This window comes from Diorhabda carinulata, chromosome 2 (genome assembly GCF_026250575.1).
Source record: "Diorhabda carinulata isolate Delta chromosome 2, icDioCari1.1, whole genome shotgun sequence".
Lineage (NCBI taxonomy): Eukaryota > Metazoa > Arthropoda > Insecta > Coleoptera > Chrysomelidae > Diorhabda > Diorhabda carinulata.
Window position 1 is genome coordinate 33,122,111 of NC_079461.1, and position 18,957 is coordinate 33,141,067.

At 34.5% G+C, this 18,957-nt stretch overlaps 1 protein-coding gene across 2 annotated transcripts in view; it reads left to right on the forward strand.

Moving 5' to 3' along the window:
- The window catches only part of LOC130890771 (zinc finger protein ush), a 181,244-nt gene extending 173,957 nt beyond the window's left edge, over nt 1–7,287 (forward strand). For both annotated transcript variants that reach the window (XM_057795081.1, XM_057795080.1), the window contains one exon: nt 566–7,287. In XM_057795081.1, coding sequence (XP_057651064.1) covers nt 566–1,177 — 612 coding nt within the window. In that variant the 3' untranslated portion in view covers nt 1,178–7,287. The remainder of the gene's footprint in view (nt 1–565) is intronic.
- The last annotated feature ends 11,670 nt before the right edge of the window (nt 7,288–18,957 follow it).

An 18,957-nucleotide genomic window follows, 5' to 3' on the forward strand; every position in this document is an offset into this window, starting at 1 on the left:
GAGGCATTTAGTGGTCCTTATAGGCTAATTCAGTCAAGGAATCCGCCGGGTCACGTAATGATTCTAGAATCGATCAAATTCACAGGGAACTTAATTGGGCACTTTCATATCACTAGGAAAAGCACTCACTATTAACAAAGTAACTCCAATGTCGCTTCCAGGGTAACATATTTTGAATCAGAACCATATTATGGCCTCATGAGATTCCTGAACGGATGGCTAGAGGATCAGATGGAGTCTTACTGATGGAAAAATCTAGGACTGAAACAATTCGAAAGATTTATAATCATTTCAGGTAGAGACAAGTCATATAGCAGAAAGGAGTCAACGTATTTTGGAGATAGAAGAATGAGATGCAGGTTCATCCATAAAATACCTATGGAGGTCCAAAACCACCCTCGAAATCATCTACAAATACAACAAAATCGAAAATTATCAATCGAATATACCTCACATTTCATATTACAAATATTTAGATTCAGACAAATTGTATTATAACCGCGTCATACTAACTGATGATACAATCGATTCAATAGCACTTAATCAGTTTTTTACTTGGTTCCAGGAAGAGAAGTACATCTCCTATATCCTCGAAGACGAAGGTTCGAATACTGTAGAAGTGAACGTAACATCTGCCGAATCTTCCGAAGAAAAAGTGTCTTCTCCTATCGCAGAATCTAACGTTTCAGAAAACCTACACTACTGTCTCCATTGCTCATACAATTCCACTTACAAAGCCAACGTAATCAGACATATGAAATTAGTCCATGACGCTCTTATAACTGAAGAAACATCGGTAAACGGTCTGTCAGATAAACACAAATCCATGCCAGTACTGGACGACGAAGAGGAAGAAATCTTAGTGAAAAAAGAAGCTATAGAACCAGAAGTAATAATAGCCCAAGGTGATGAGCCTCTGATAAAAGAAGAAGCGGCTATAAAAAATGTAAAAAGTAAATCGAATGACGAAGAGGATCATGTCCAGGAAGCGGCTAGGTCGGGTGCTAGATATTGTAAATCATGTGACATTTATTTTAATTATTATTCGACGTTCGTGGCGCACAAAAAGTTTTACTGTTCGAGTCACGCAGGTGAAATATCAAACGCAGCTTCGAATAATATAAACAACAATAATAACACTTCGGCAAGTCGTACTGCCGAAGCATCTGTGCTTTAAGATAGCTGCTTAGGGTATTTCTTTAGATTTCAATTTTTCATTGATATACGAGACAGATTAGAAAAGGAATTATTTTTTTTTATTGTTGCTTTTCAATTCATCTCAACTCACACTCCGCAATTTAATAGTCCAGTCAAATTGACTTGAAAAAAGATGTTTTTCGAAGAATGTGGATAGTTGAAACTGAAATTTTTTGTTAAAATTCTTGATTTTTTGGTTGACAATTTGGTTGGTGCAGCTTCAAAACTATTAAAAAAAATAAAAATCTTATCTACACTGAGAAAAATATTGAAAATATAAAATATGATAGTTTTTGAAAGTTATTAAGAACAATAACACCCTGTAGATTTTATTATTGCCATATAACATACAAATATAAATTTAAAATCAAGATTATTAGTTAGAAATTTTGACATTGATAAATCTTCAAGTCAAATATAGTTGCGACACAAATTTTCTTGTACTATAACACAAAGAAAAGATTGAAAAGAAGGTGAAAACTGATTTTTTTTTTAGTTAAATTGAGGATAAATGGATAAATATTTGATGGAAATTAATTGGTACTGCTTTCAAACTATAAAAAAAGAAATTGTAACTACACTGAGAAAAAGATTAAAGATATAAAATATGGCAGTTTTTAGAAAATAATAAAGAACATGTAGAAAATACCAGTGTTCTCAACTAAAAAATTCATCTCCCGAAAGCACTTATCAAAAACCCCTAAAATCCCAATAATTTCTATGGATTCCTCATAAAAAAACTTTTTTTCATAAAATAAATAATTGAATATTTTTAAATGAATAAAACATTAAAAATATCATTAAACAAATAATAAATTTCTAACAATAGATAAATAATTTCATTCAGCAACATAATTTTTTAAAATTCTTTATTCATAAATCATCGAAAACTTCAAGTAACAAATAATTTTCTTCAGATTCTGATTTTTTTAAATCGTATATTATACTATTATACCTTTATTTTATTTAATTTGTAATTAGAAGTTATAACAATCTATATTTCCCCCCCTAAATTTGGAGGGAAAACCCTTACTTTCCTCCCGCCTTCCTCTCTACTAATACAAAGTTAACAGGGTCGGTATGGCCCTAAATGATAGGTGCGTTATATAATCAAAAGAAATGACCTACATTTTACACCCTTTATTGGCGTACCGAACCAAAAAAAAACGTGACATCCGCATATAATTTTTGTTTCGAAACAAGTCTAATTTAACTGGACTATAATTCTACTGGATTATATTATCACTATTCAAATTGTACCATAACCTACATGAAGATTTTTGAGAATTTTGTTGATTCTTATAAATTTTCCACGATTTAGATAAGATACATTTCAAGTATCGTTTTTTGAGATTTAGATAAATTAAATCTGATATTAAATGAATAAAGTAATAATATTTAATACAGAGCGCGGTTTTGAATTATTTTGAAATGGAAGGATTTTTAATTTAAAACACCGATTTTTTAAAATTAGACACTTTGTCGGACCAAAGAAATGTGCCACCAAAAGTTTGTTTCGAGATATTTGAAATTTAAATATTTAATCAAATCTTGAAATCATTTTCACACGCAGTATGAAAATAATTTTTTATCTCTCATTATTAGAGTTATTCTCAGAAATTGATAAAATTTTTATAACTCTTTGTATATAAACTCCTGGACAAATATAAATACAACTTAGTCTCAAGTTGCATTGAAAGAATAATGAACACCTACAAATTAGTCGAATATGACCTTAACATAACCTCAATTCGCCTTATTTGTTTGTTTGTTTTTACTGGAAATATACATCATACCTCCAAATTGAAAAAAAAAATCGTAAAAAGAGAATAAATGCATGTTGATCAACCCTAATACCACGTAGGCCCTCCTCTACTTCTTATGACTGCATCCATGAGTCGCGGCATGCTTGATATCAAAGCTCACGGTATATTTTCCCATTCTTCAATAGCGACCTCTACGAGTTGGTTGTGATTAGAAACTATCTATCCATATATGTTCTATAGAATTAATATCCGGACTGTTAGATGGCCACTCTAATAAAGGGATTTCGAAATCATGAGTGACCAATAACCTGTCTTGCCACGTGGGGACGAGCGTTATCCTGCATGAATAAAAAATTATGCCCAACAAACGGAGCAAAAGTTTTATTGGGCATTCATAGACCCCGTATGTATAGGGAGCAATTCCGTACAAGCATCGAAGCAAATTTCTCCCCAAAACATTTTAGAGCCACCACCAAAAGGCACTTTAGGAGAGATATTATAGCTGACAAACCTTCGCCAGAGAACAGAACCCGTTTACAATCATTGATGGTCCAATTCTGATGTATTCTTGCAAAATTTAATCTCTGAACTTTGTATTTTCTGGTATGCAAGGTTTTTTTTGGCTGGTTTTCTGTTGCTTAACCCTGCTTCATGTAAACGTCTTCTAACCGTTCGTTTTTTTAGCACGTTGTCTCAAAAAATGATCATCCATTTGATTAGTGCAACGTTTTCGCCCTTGTCCTGATCCTCGATGGTACGAACCCGTTTCATTATGTCCCCTCATTATGCGACTGATGCTGGAATGATATCTTTCTAATAAACCAGCAACATATCGCATGAAATATCCTTCGTTCAGGACCTCCTTCACCATTGAACAATTTCTTTGGCGGTTCATTTTTTTACTTATATACTCCCAAATCAATTTCCAAACAATTACAATCAACAGCTTGCTTATAACATAAACTTTGCTTTAAGCAGTACTTTTTCAGTTAATGTTAACACGGTTTTAGTCCAATACGAGGTTACCTCACATTTATCCAGGAGTTTATTAATATAAAGCATCAGATCTTTAATTGTCCTCGAAATACAATGTTTCGTTATTAAAATTATTAAAATGAATTTCTTTATCTTAGCTACATTTGCGATATCTTCGTGGGTTTCGGTTAGGATATAAATTATTAAAGATATTAGATACATTCTTATTGTTTATATCATTATAATAATAATTCATTCTTTCTCAAGTAAATAATAAACAACTGTGTGCAGTTGTAGCTGTATATTAACAAACTTCGGCCGTATTACGAATCCTCTTTACAAACAAAAATTCATGAAAATTCTGCGAACCGTTTCGGATGTAATTGTGGCGTTGCATACTTAAAATTCACTCTGTATATAAAAATTTCTAGTCTGTCTGCAACTTAAAAAGATGTTATGTTATATTCAGGCCAGTCCTCTCTTTGTATACGTACAACCTTTTTTTACTACCCCAACACGTAACTGTACTTATTTTAACTGATTTAGCTAAAAAAATAATGAATAGGTTAATTTTTTTTTATTCATATTCATATGGGAAAATTTTCAAGCCGATAAGTTTAATTGTACCTTGCAATATACGAAATCTGGTTGACGACAAAGTAATTTTGGTTTTGTAGTATAAAATAAAACACAAAGGCATTTTAAGTGTTTTTTAATTGTTGTGTGTAGCCTCTTCGCAACCTCTCGAACAGTTATAAAATGATTCTTTTCAATTATGACTTTGATTTGGTCAACATCAACTTCAGTAGGTCCACCAGAACGTAGCCTATCTTTGAGGGAAAAATCTCCAGAATCAATCAGCACCATAAGCTTCACATGTTTCTTTGTGAGCCGCAGCAGCGTAACATATGCCGAAAATAACCCACAATTAATAACTCTGATAAAAATCGCACACTTCTTGATTTCAAAGTTACGTCAATGTGATCAGTATTACGTGACAAACGATACAGTTACTAAAAAAATAACGCAAAGCTCTCCATCAGTAAAAAGCGAAAGTACTTAGTTGCCGAACTTATAATTTCTACAAATATCGCAAAAAAACCACTTATTCGATCCTCTTAGTCCAAAAAACAACAAACACAAAAAACAAAACAAGAATCATGAAAAATGCGAAGAAGATCAAGACGAAACTCAATTCGGCTTCAGAAATGACTTGGGAAACGAAAAGCACTTTTTGCACTGAATATATTACTACAAAAATGCCGGGACCAAGGGAAATATGTACAACACGACAAGTTAATAAATATATTGAGAGAAAAGGAGTTGATAGTTCCGACGTAAGAATCATCGGAAAATTATATTGGCACCAAAGAGCGGGCGTTCGAATCAACAGAGGAGTCAGACTCTCATACTCTCACCATCGCTTAGAGGCTTTTGAAATGTGGTTATATGGACGCAAGCTCAAGATACCGTGGACAGCTACGCAAACAAACGATTCAGTCCTTAACAGATCAAACGCGGTTCGTGAGTTGGTAGATAACATTAAATGCAGGAAAATAGCTTATTTGGTACACATAATGCGTGGTAGACAGTTTAATATCATTCGGTTGATGATGATACGTAAAGATGAAGGTTGTACAGGAATTGGAAGGAAACAAGCCTCTTGGTTGAAGAATATGGATTGGGATAAGAAATTAAGACTAGCTCAAGATAGAAACAGTTTTGCCATGCTGATCGCCAACGTCAAGGAGACTTGATACGGCACGCTAAGAAGAAGTCCAAAGGGTGTTTCAGAACTCAAGACTGCTATTTCAAACGTTTCGAATTGGATGACTGTACGATGAGAGTATGTGGTCAAAAATCCGTATAAACTGTTTTAATTTAATTATTTGCTGATTATTCTATGAAACAATGGTTACTATACTAAAATTACACACATTTTATATAACTGAATCGGCAGCCTTCCTAATTTTGGTTTTTAAATGTTGCATGGAATATTCTCAAAATTCAATTTCTCAATTATTTACGTTTAGTTGCTTCCCAACCATCAGGATAAACAAAACGTTCAATTGGACATAGTTGAGGAACATCTCTAGACTTCTCGATAAAAGGAATATCCAACTCTGCAAAAGCTTCCACAACGTCCTAACCAAGCACAACCCTTCGGGATGCTTTTTCATTATGAACTAGATATAATCCACTTTTGTTCATATATTTTGGCGGTTACAGAATATCCAGAAGGACAAATGTATGCTGAAAAAAGACCACGAGAAGATATCGCAAACCCTATCAACACTTTCGAGTTGAACTATTTGTATCTTTTGAAATACACTTCTAAATTTACTTCCTCTCCTTTTTGACAATAATATATCTTGTCCAATTGGTCTCAGTTGATTAATCGCCGTTTCACACCCGTCAAAAGTAAAATATGACTCGTCGTCGATTTCCAAACAAAAACTTGTTGTCACTGAGATTTTTTTATCCATTTGTTGCTTATCAAAATATTCGGGTGTCGATTTTCTTGATTTTTGAACTACGTTCTATTCATTTAGAAGGCTGCTAACATATTACGAATTTTCTGCCCGATTTTCGCAAACTGACTACCTGTTTTCCGTGACCCGCTTTAACCAAAGCTTCTCTCTTCTTTTTTTCTGCCTGATCCTGACTTTCGTTCAATCGAAATACCTGTTTCAACACGCCGACAGATATCGTAAATTGTTTACTAAACATTGTAGGCCTTGTTGATCCTTTCAGCCTGATCCTGACTTTCCTTCAATTGAAATACCTGTCTCAATACGCCGACTGACATCGTTTGTCTGGCTATTACTATTCTGATCAAGTAAACCATTTTTCTTCAGATCTTGATTTTGTTCTTAGAACAGTATTTCCTCAATTTCTATTTCAATCTCGATGGATTATGAAAAAATATAAAACAATAATGGTTGTGGGGCATGGAGGCTTTCCCAAAATTAGTGAATCAACTGGGCTTCAAAGCAGAACTGTTCCAAGGGGTCAATTTGCTGCCCACTCAAAGGGTTATTGAGTTTCAGAATCATGACAATATCTGTGTGAATATAAATGAAAATGTAATTTTCCTGTTCTAATGTGTTGTAGTAAAACAAAATTATAGATTTTTACCTGTTGGGGCGATAAATGTATAGTTGTTTATATGAATCAAATGAATAATAAAATATTATGTAATAGGTATGTTAAATGTTTTTCTTGTATATAAAATATGCAATAATTACAAATTTGTTTTTTGTAAAAATTAAAGATTTATAATTTGTTCATTTATAATTTTTCAGTATATAATGAAAATATACTATGCCAAAGGATTAAAATTTAAAAATGTGTTTCATTTCCACAATCCCAAATATGATTAATAACAAGTTCGAAATTACAGTTTTCTATTTATTTGAAGTACAAAAAAATACTTCCAAATATAAAATTTTGCATATAATAATAAAATATGACATGCAGTGTATGTCTTAGAATCGTTATCTCCATCTCTAATATACAGGGTGTTCCGGGACTCGATGCAAAAAGTTTGACAGTGACTAGATGACGTAAAAATAATGCTGTGACATACAAAAAAATTTCTCACACGACCGCTCGTTTCTGAGTCGTAGGTCTTCAAAGTTACGAAGTCAGAATCTTTGAAAACTCCTCTATCTTTAGAGAAATATCTTCCGTAGGCTCCGGAAATGTGTAGAAAGTGCCGACTTCAAACATTTATTATAATTTTTATTCTATAATCAAAATATTGGAGATCGCCGATTGTTAATGAAAATATTATATTTTTTCGTTCCGACCGAGTAGTTTAAATTCGGTCCATTACTTATGAATCAGTCTTGATGTTTAAGTCGTTCCGCTTGGTGTAATAAACGTATTTAACAGATTATCGCTATGGTGAAAAATATAGTGATTACAGTTTGCGGCGTTTACGCCCGCTACTATGTCTAGTTCATAAATAATAATCGGCATCGTGAGCCAATAATTAACCGACTAATACCTTTCAACTGAAACGTGATTAACGACATTCTAAATAAATTGAAACACTTTCAGTTAACTCCGTAGTACACGTACCGCATACGTGAATCCTTACGTGAACATTGTATTTAGTAGCATGCGCAAATTGCTGATATTACGTTTCATTTTCCTTAGAAGTTTTTCAAATGTTTCTTCATCAATTCTCAACTAATTTTTCTATGTTTTCTCGTCTAGTTCTTTAGCTAATCTGTCCATCAGACTTCCAAAGGAAGGCAGGCAGATATAATTATTGCTAGTGATGCACTGACCACTTTTTTCTTATCTATTTTAATTAACTTTGTTGTTTTCAATTTTAAACTGCCCACCAAATATCAAATAAAGTTTGAGGCTAGGAATTTGTTTACTCTTACTTTTGGAATTTTGATTGGCAACCATGATGCAGAGGTAAGAGACTGACATAATGTCAAATGACGTGAAATATTAATCTATGAAATATTTTGATCTTGCAAGGAATTGCATGCAATTTTTTGCATCATGTCAAGGGGCCCTGTAAATTTGATTCTAGAATGATTATGAAGTATAAGACGCAAGTACAAATTCCAGTTCTAATAGAAGAAAATGGTAGAACACATTCTTCTTCTTTATCAAGACCTACCGCCCTGTTTCCAGGTTGCCTTTATAGTTCAAGGCAGATTGCCAACTGTCAGTTGAAAAACCGTATGCATCTATTTCTCTACATCTTTCTGGTGAGCCATGGGCACCCATTTTCTGAGGCAGATAGAAACTTTGCTCTCATTGGAAACCGGGCGAAACGTAACAACATTGTAAAGGATGTTCACAAGGAACCCATTCCATATGTTGGATATGGAAGAAAAGCCTTCATTGATTTTGATTCAGTGTCATCTACATTCATTGACACAAATGCAAATTACGCATCACCCAATCATCTTGTCTGCGTATCACCAAAGAAAACTGACGCATTGTTTATCACAAAACCAGCTGCAATAATTTGGTTCCAAGTGGCTCTGAAGCCATGACAATAAATTCGTTGGAATTTGAAAAAAGGGCTTGCTGCAGTATTTCGTTGTTTGGATACCAGGATCGATATCATCTTCCGCAAAAATCCGTAAATTTCCTTTTTTCATTTAAATGTATAACGCACTCGCCGATTTTAAGTTGCATGCTTTATTTTCATCTCTATCCTACCCAAGTTCATCCCTAGATAGCAGCGCCGCGTCGTGGCTATTTCAAATATTTAAAACAACGCTCTATTGAAGATAGACTTGTTTTCAAGACCTGTATATAAGAGACCGGAGTAAATAATAATCAGTATTCCGATCTCCTACACAATAACTTGTTGTGTGATTATATTTTTGTTTCTCCATCAGAAAATATTTGGACGATATCCGCCGTTATCGTCCGGGCGAGGAGACACTCGTACATTTTTCTTTGTAGATACGCGAACATAATTTGCATAAGGTAATAATAAATAAACGAAGTTATCTAGTTGCATGCGAATATATATGCATGGTTAGCTCAGATTACCTAGATTCGATAAGTACGACTCATAGAGGATTTGCCAAACGGCTGCGCACTTTTTATCGGGGCGTAATTTAGGATTGCGACTTTGGAGATTTGAAAAAAGACAAATTGTAAAACGGGTTAAAGTGCACGGGGCTGTTTGCGAAACGGATTTTTAATTGAAAAATATTGAACCGATTTGATTAAATTTAAAATAAAACGACTGAGATTTCGTATGAAGTATTTAAAATACATTGGCGAGCAACAAATTGAAGTCACTACACTATATTTACCCGAAAATTCCACTCGCAGAAGACATTTTCAATTTTTCCTCGTATTAGAGTGTGAAAATGGCAAAGTCGGACGGTTATAAAAACGTCTGATTAATGAGATGCGAAAATTTGATAATGACAACGGCGGGTTAGAAACTGATAATGCAGTTTTTGAACATGCACGTCGATCGGCATTTCGATTGAGATATCACAAAATGCATATGTGATATGGTATTATTTTCCACCAATACCCGGCACACCCATCAAATAAAAGTGTTCGCAATTCGCAACCGTATATATAGGATAGGATCTATCATTACTTTGTACTGTGAGTAAAATTGTTAAAGTTTAAAAACAGCATGGATTGAGCAGCATACCAAATCTCACGATTAAATACTGAGATTAATCCTGCAAAATTATTTAGTGACAACATGATTACTTCTAGAGTAACACCCTGACTCCTGTCATTTTGTCCAGGAGTTATACAGTTATCCCAAATTACGAAAATTCGATACAGCGATTCCAAAAGTCGCTTCTGCGGAACTTGAGGGTTCAGTATAAAAATTACCAGCGCTTCGAAAAATTTATATTTTGAAACTGGGACGACTCATTCCTCACAACTTTATTTCAACCCCACTTATTATACGAAACCTCCAATGTTCTAATGTACAATTAAAACTCAATATTTCTGTTGACCCCATGTTTATAGTTACGTTTAAAATATCTCCAAAATGGCTGGATTTTATTTGCTTGCCGTACCCAATAACTGGATACCGTATGTCCAAATCGGTTTGTAGATCAAGTTTTTTTCTCTTTGTAAATATACAAAGATGGTCTCAGAAGTATCTGGCCTGTTTCAAGTTTGGAGACGCCACGTTGTTTAGTATTTGTTTGGTAGCCATCAATAGTGAACATTTTTAGTGAGTTTGTAAACATGGAGAAACTGGTTATCGTTATTTGAAAGGCATTAGCCCAACCAATATAGAACCTGAACTAGATTCTACTCTGAGTGAAACTACTCCTTCGTTATCAACAGTTAAAGATTGTGTAGCAGAGTATAAACGAGGCCGTACGACCTGCCAAGACCAGCATCGCAGTGGTCGACCGAATGAGATGACATCTCCAGAAATGTTGGAGAAAATCCACAAAGCGGTACTGGATGATTGTCGGCTAAAAGCGTGCGAATTAGTAGACATAGTAGTCATTTCAACAAGCTTATTAACTGAAAATTTGAACATGAGTAAGCTGTGCACAAGATGGGTGCCAAGTTTGCTCACAATGGAACAAAAGCAGCATCGTGAAGATGTTTTCAACGAGTGTTTCAACGGAATTTTTGCGAAGTTTCATCAGTATGGATGAAACTTAAGTGCATCACTTCACACCCGAAACAAAACGATCAAAAATCAAGCATTTGGTTAAGAAGAGAGTGTTGTTTCATAAAGATAATGCACCATCTCACATATCCGTTATTGCAATGGTCAAAATTGATGGATTAAAGTTTGAATTGCTACCTCATACACCCTATTCGTCAGATTTAACCCCCTCGGATTATCTTTTGTTCTTAGATTTGAAGAAATGGCTCGGTGGTCCAACAATGAAGAGGTAATGTCTATTTTGATGAGCTTGACGATTCTTATTATAAAAAGGGTATCGAACTTATTGAAAATAAATATTAAAATTCCACTAACGCTGATTTTGTAAGCAACGTTGCCATTTTTATGAGCGACGCGCTACTTTTTTGGCGGAGTTTATAAAATAAATTTTATGCGATACATATCTCCTCGTCTTATTCTTCTACTCGATTCAGGATGCACGCTTCGTGTTTTTTTTTATAAATTGGTTAAGTGGCAGAATTAAAAAATGAGAAAGGAAGAAGAGTCGATCATCTATATTCGAATAAAGAGCAGAGGGATGTGAGGTGTTTGGCGGGGGCCGAGTAAAATGTCTCTAAAAGTCTAAGAGAGATAAGGTGAGAAATGTGTTAAGGGATGATTAAAAGGCTGGTGCGACGCTGCAGGCAAAGATAACGGCATTCGGTTTATTCTGTCGTACATATCTCGACGCGCCTCAATCATTTCGTTCTTCGTAGCCGGCTTGCGGGATTACTAATCACCTGATTCTCGAAACGGTCAATGTTGCCATACTACGTGTAAAAATATTACTTTCGAAAGGACGGAACCACCACAAGTTAGTAGTTTCAAAATAAATTCACGCAAAATCTAATTTTAATGAGAAAGTGGCAAGAAAAATTAGCTAACGCCAGAGATAAAATAAAATAAGTAGAATTTGGAACAAGGAACTTTTTTTTATTAAAAATGCAAACATGACAAGGAAATAAATTATTATGAAATATGAGATTGGATCATTTAAACTGCGCGCCTAAATGGAATCGGAAACTTTTTTTCCTAAATTGGTACACCCAATTTGATGTTTGAAAACCATATTTCAATAAATGTGTGTTCGCAGCTATTTTTTTAAGATGTTAAATGTTTGTTTTTTGTATTTGTATTTTCAATTGAATTAAAGCTAGTTTTGAGGGGTCTACATTACCAAGAACGTAAATATTTGAGTCGCTCAAAGCTTTCGGTGTAGGTGTTCAATTCGTCGGCGAATCGACCGAGAAAATCGTCGTGTTGGCATCCGAGAGATAGCTCTCAATGTCTTTTATGGGTCGCCTCAATATCATCATCATTCAGCCTTATCTCGTCCACTGCTGGACATAGGCCTCCTCCAAAATGCTTCCAGTTTTCTCTGCTCTGAGCGGTTGCTACACAATTTGTCTTTCCTGGGGGGTCTTCGTGGATTTCGTCTGTCTGTTCTCGGTCTCTAATCTAGAATTCTTTTTGTCCATCGGTTATCTTGTATCCTTGCAACATGTCCTGCCCACCGCCATTTTTGTCTCAGCATTTGGTCTATGATATCTTTAACTCCAATAACGCCTCAATATATTTTGGTTAATATTTTAGGTATGAAGCGAATCAATGCAAAGACCTACATAATTTGCAAAAACAATTTGGTCAAAGTCAGCCGGAAAAAATTTGTACCAAAATACGTCAAATTGTTGTCCGGTCAAGGTCAAATTTGATCATACGGTATTTGCCTTCAGTTAAGCAATGGAAAGTGAACATAAAGAAGTTTATACACGCAGATGAAGTTTACATTTCATCACGTGTCTTATAATCATTACCGCAAGGTTGAATAGTTCATAGGCTGACACATAGAGGACGCTACTAGTACTAAATCTGTATGATTTTCAGTTAGCCCCAATCTTCAAAAGACGCGTGTTTAAATTTAACAGCTGTCGAACTATTAATTTGTGAGTTATAGCATTTTGAGTGGAGCAGTTTGTGAAAATAGTATTCAGGAAGCGGCGGGAAGTGCTGTACGTGGTTTCCCTGCGCAAGCAACGTTTTATAAATGCTTTATACTACCCTATCCCACTGAAAACACTCCCTTATAAGCGAGGAGCATTCCAGCGCGAGGTGCAGTTCTTCTCCATGAGGGAGGTCAAAAATCCAACTCGAAGTAGAGGAGTTTGTGAGCAAACGGCTGCCCAATTCTTCGATGTCGACTATCAAAATCTTTCGGAGAGATGACGAAAATGTGTAACTAGTAACTGTGAATTGTCATAAATATTTTCGTTGATAAATAAATGTGTCAAAACGTTTGTTTCGATCATATTTGAACCGCCCTCGTATTAATTTATTTATATTTATAAAACATAAATTGATAGAAACCGATCTTTAAATATTTAAATACATATGTGGTTAAACTACACTTGGAATGATACAAAAAAAATATTGATTTTTTTTTTAAAAGAAATTGTAATTTATCATAGTTTTGGCAACCCTGTGTGGGATATATTCGTGTCCTTTCTCTTACATAATACCACACCAACCACTTCAATAACGATAAGGTTTTTTTTTGTTGGATTAATCTTCACAGAAAGTGCATTCATAATTCACATCTCTACTAATGGAGATCGTTTTTCATTTTCATTCGGATCTAGGGGCTACACTCTCTGATATTAACGTCTTTCTAATCTTGATTTGGTACTGATGATGAGGATTTCTTATTTCATACGCAATGTACATATTAACTTGATGATATTTATTAAATAGTAAAGATATGATAATTATTTTCCTTATCACTGTCGACACTAGTTTCCATATATATCGGTAATTGGTGGTCGATACATCTGTAAGTTTTCCCACCGCTGCATTCGGTTATCAGCGCCGAGCTGCTAAAATACAAGATCATACGTAATCTTTGATCTCACGGACGAAACAGCGCCAAGATGAATCCAAGAACGGAGAGTAAATACATACAACAATAGGTAGGTAACGCAAATAATCAATTGATCAGATGCGTAGACCAATTTTGGGTTCGTTTACTCAATTGGGATATTTGATTAATATTTTCGATCATGCCTATGATAAAGGAACATTGACCATAACTGACACAGGGTGTTCAGTAAAATCTGCTTTAATATATCTTAAACCACTTCATAGTGTTCAAATATCCAGTAGATGCATTATTTAGTGACCCGAATCCTGGAGAGTTTGTCTAGACCGGAGGTTCCCAAACTTTTTTGTACCACGCCCCCCTCTGGTTATTTGGAGACCCCCCTACACATATCAGCTTTCAATTTTGCAATACCCTATTTCCACGGTGCCGTACATCCCAACTCTCCAATATATGCGGTAACGCAGAATGGAAAGATTCAATAATTGTACGTAAAATGAAAATTAAAACAAGTATTACATTAAAAATCGAATATAATTATTGATACAAAATTTAACATTGTAACACAGACACATTTTCAATTTAAGGAAGGTAAACCCTACTTACAAAAACAAAACTTAAAATGTAATTTAGTGAGATGGGTGCTCTTGCATGTTCTGGATAAGTTGACAGATTCTGGGTTGAGTTTCAGACTAAGCCCGCGTGGGTTTTGATCGCCACAAGAGTTGAAAACGCTTTTCGCACATGTATGTTGTTGAAAAAGGTAAGTAAATCCGAACAGCTTTCACTGAAACACTGGGGTAAACTTTTAAGTACTTTAACCAAAATGAGAGCTTATACTTTTTTTCAAAATCGAATCTTGCAGCAGAGTAATTTTTTATTTCTATTCCCTCCTCTTGCAACTCTTCTGGCAGCAACTGTATGTCCATGTTGAATGGGCCGGTTGATAGTTCTCTAACAAGTTGGGAAAGTACCTGCTGAACTCCTCTTTGAAGTTCTTCAAATGGTCAATTATCAAGTTTTTCAAAAGTGGTCCTTGAAAAACGTCCTCAAAACATACTTCTTCTGAGAATAACACTTTACGTATCCCAAGTTGTAGTTTCTCAACGTACATCTTGATGGCATCCCGATGTGTTACTATAATTGAGTCTGCACTCTGCAGTCTCAAGTTTAGGTGTTAAAAAAGTCTGATATATAGGCCAAAATCACTTGGTTCAAGAGTTTTTTGAACTCTGCACTAAGCTCGTTTTGTTTCTGCAGTGCCAAAAACGTAATCACTCCATCACGGAGCTGTAATACATAGCTTAAAAACAGCATTGACTTTATTTCAAAGATTTGAGGAAATTATTTTTGTAACTTTTTATTTATTTGGGTGTCACGCCCCCCCAAGGGGAACCCCTGGTCTAGGCAGTTCACTACTACTTTGTAACATGCACTAACATGCATGATCCCAATAGCGCGATTACTGGGGTCCCGGAGTAGCGCAGCACCTGTTTATAGAGGGACTATATATAGACTTCGCACTCCTAAAAAGCTTCTTGCGATACTGTATGCTCAACAACCAACGTTGTAATAAATTAGAAGGCAGATAAAATCACGAAGATTTTACATAACTTCTTTCTTATTTCAATAGAATTTTTTCTCATTTTAACTGATTGAATTTTGACTTCCATGAACTTCCTCTTGATTTCAATGGACTTTCTTCACACTTTCATGGACTCTAGCATGACTTGTATGGACTTCATCATGACTTAAATGGACGTTTTCCTCACTTATATGGATTTCATGATGACTTCCATAGGTTTGATCGTGACTTATATGCTTTAATGGACTTCCAAGATTCTGTACACCATTCTTCAATGTATCAATGTGAAAATTTCATTTGTTAATTTGTAGGTACCTACTTAAAGCCTACGTTGATACGCTACTGCTAGTAATGCCACACTACAATGGTTATTTGTAAATGGTAAGCGATTGTAGAGATGATAAGTTGTAATCTGTATACGCCGTATCCAACATTAAAAAATCAATGTCGATATATATAGTAACTGCGAACCATTGTATGTTAAATCCCGTGGACAATTAGAGTACCATTGGAGAATATCTCGCGCAAGACTCTCACTTGTAACGCCAATATGTTATAGTACTTTTCAAGATGCGATATCCTGTTTTATCCTCAACACCTCATTGTCATGCTCTGGCGATTCTCTTCGAGAGAGATTTTTCATTATTTAGAAGGTTTAAATCGGATATTTTAAAGTATAAATAGATAAATTACATAATACATTATCTGATGAGATGATTCGTAAAAAATAAACTAAAAATAAAATAAATATGTAGTTTGGAGTATCAGAATCAGTCTACGGACAACCAGACACAACCTCTTCAGAATTAAAATGTTGCTTGCATATGTATAAAAGCCGTCCAAGTCCAAATCGTTTTACTTTAACCCAAAAAACTCAATGTGAAACATTTGACTGAATGGATCGAAGCAGCAAGTTGGAACTTTGTTGAGACTTATCCTCATCTTCCATATTCTTTATCATCCAGGTTGTGATTTTATTATTTTCCGGTGTTTTCTCATTATTTAGCTATTATAAGCCCTTCGCCCGTTTAAATCTTCTTGAGTTTTTCCACCTACTTTCTCTCTTTGCTGTTCCCTTTCATCCTGTCTTCTAATTTGTGTCCTTCAGTGCTCCATTATATCAACTTAATCAACCTTTCAATTCTCTATAAAAGGGTCTGATTTGTTCTACTGTTTAGTTCTAACTTGTCCCCAAATTCCTCTCTTTTCTCGGTTTGGAGTGCAGTACTTTTAAGAAAAAGTGTATAGACTTAAAAGGAGACTAAGTGGAAGAAATAGAAAAAAATGTCGGAAACTTTTCCTCTCCCACTATCTCGTACTAAAAAATTTTGAAAAAAATTGTTTTCTTTCGATATTGGCGTGACTATTTTCTCAATATTCCGTATAAATTTGTAGTTATTACTGAGCGACTTGAAACTAATTGATAAGCGCATATAGTTGAATCTCGATTATATCTTGATCCACTTCTGTTACAGTAATGAGCTCTCCGTCTGGTTGCTGTCATTCGACCCGATGTCTTGCCGTTCCTTCTGAGTTCTTATCTCTTCCAGATATACACCCGTCCCACACTTTTTCTGGTTTTAATTAGGGTACCTTTTGCCCACTACCAATTCACATATAACATCGACTTTATCTCGACTTCATCGATCAGATAATTTTCAAATTCATTTTTCTATGTTCGTAATTACGACGACATGATAATCTTCGAGGCAAGTACACGAACTGGGTGGATTTATATCAACATCTGGGATATCTATAAGCTTCGAATTACACTAACCGTCAAAGGTTTTACCCCACCCCATAATTTATTCATTAAATTTCAAAATAATACACTTTAACTAATTTATCTCTTATTTTGTCAAGCGAAGGTCGAAACGGGGTCGTACAAACCAAAAATAATAATCTCAGTTTTTTATACGAGCGCTTGTTTATATTTTGTCGGTGAATGCGACAAGTTACAACTTGCAAATACAAGAATTATTTCTTCGTTGTTTATGATTGTAGTTTAGTCCCAGTGAGACGCAAAAACGTGTTGTGATTTATACTTTTTGGACCAAGACTCTTTTTGTCGTATAGGATTTTTTTATAGTTGATTCAAGAGTTCATTATGAAAACTCTATCACACTTTATGAAAAAGGAATCAACTGCTTACTCAATTCTGGTTTTCCTACTTTATCCTGCTTCTATTTGAGATGCTTTGGTTATTACCAATAACTCACTAGCCCGGTCAAATCCTTCAACTTTTGTAGTCACATATGCTTCTGCAGTAAATTTCCTAGTCGTTTTATATTGCTGTTTGGAATAGTTTTTCTTTTATTAGTTCTCTGCGTTGTCGTTTTTAGCCCATTCAACGTCCATCCTTTTTCTTAGTTGTGTTTTTTCATCTTCTTTCTTCTAATTATTATCATTTTAACTCCTTCTTTTGTATCAGTATCATCTAGGTTTGGGGTTTCAATTACGTATTCTTTAGTGGGTTTTATTTCAATATTGGTCTTAAACAATCTGGTAATTCAATGTTTTCATTCATCCACCAGGAGTTTTGGCGACAGAAAACGTTCAAAACGGCTTCGATAAACCACAACCGCTGAAGATAAACGTATCGTATTGATCAGTAAACATGATGGACGACTCAGGGGCTAAAAGATAGCAGCTCAGATCAATGAATCTAAGAATACACCTTTGATTACATATACAGTGAATAGAAAATTGAAAAAAAATAGCCTTTTTGGAAGCGTCGCAGTGAAGACGCCTTGTTTAAGACGTTCAAATAAGTTGCAGTGGATTAAAGAACATTAGATCCATGAAGAATGGGAGAGAGTTTTTGTAAGCGGGCCAAATAAAGAACTGATGTTAGATCCATGTGTAGTCCTGACACGGTGGAGGATCGGTGATGGTTTGGGGATGTTTTGGAGGAAGGGTGTCTGGAGACAAAAATTGAAGGAATTTTGTAGAAAAAAAGCTTTAAAAAATATATTCTCAAAATATCAACAAAAGTAAACACCAATTAATAACGTGTAGTATTTTTAAACTCAATGAAATAGCTACGATATAAATATTTATTAAATTCAATTTTACTACATTCAAATTTGTTTAATATTGATAATTATACTTAAAAAACACCCTAATCAACTATAGAAAAGTTATAAAAATCATTTCAGTGGATATTTACTAGTTACTTGGAAAAAATCACAGAATTTCAACCATATTTTGTTAGACCAAACTTTTTTTGATTATTTCCTATAGTTTGTTTGACTTTTTTCTCAAAATTCCACAAAAAGTAGTTCATAATTATTTATGAGCCTGATCGGCAAAAAATTTATCCCAAGCATTTCTCGAAGGTGTGCAAAAAGTGTTGAAAGAATTGGAAAAGAAGAATGTACTGAAACTAATTATTTGGACATCATAG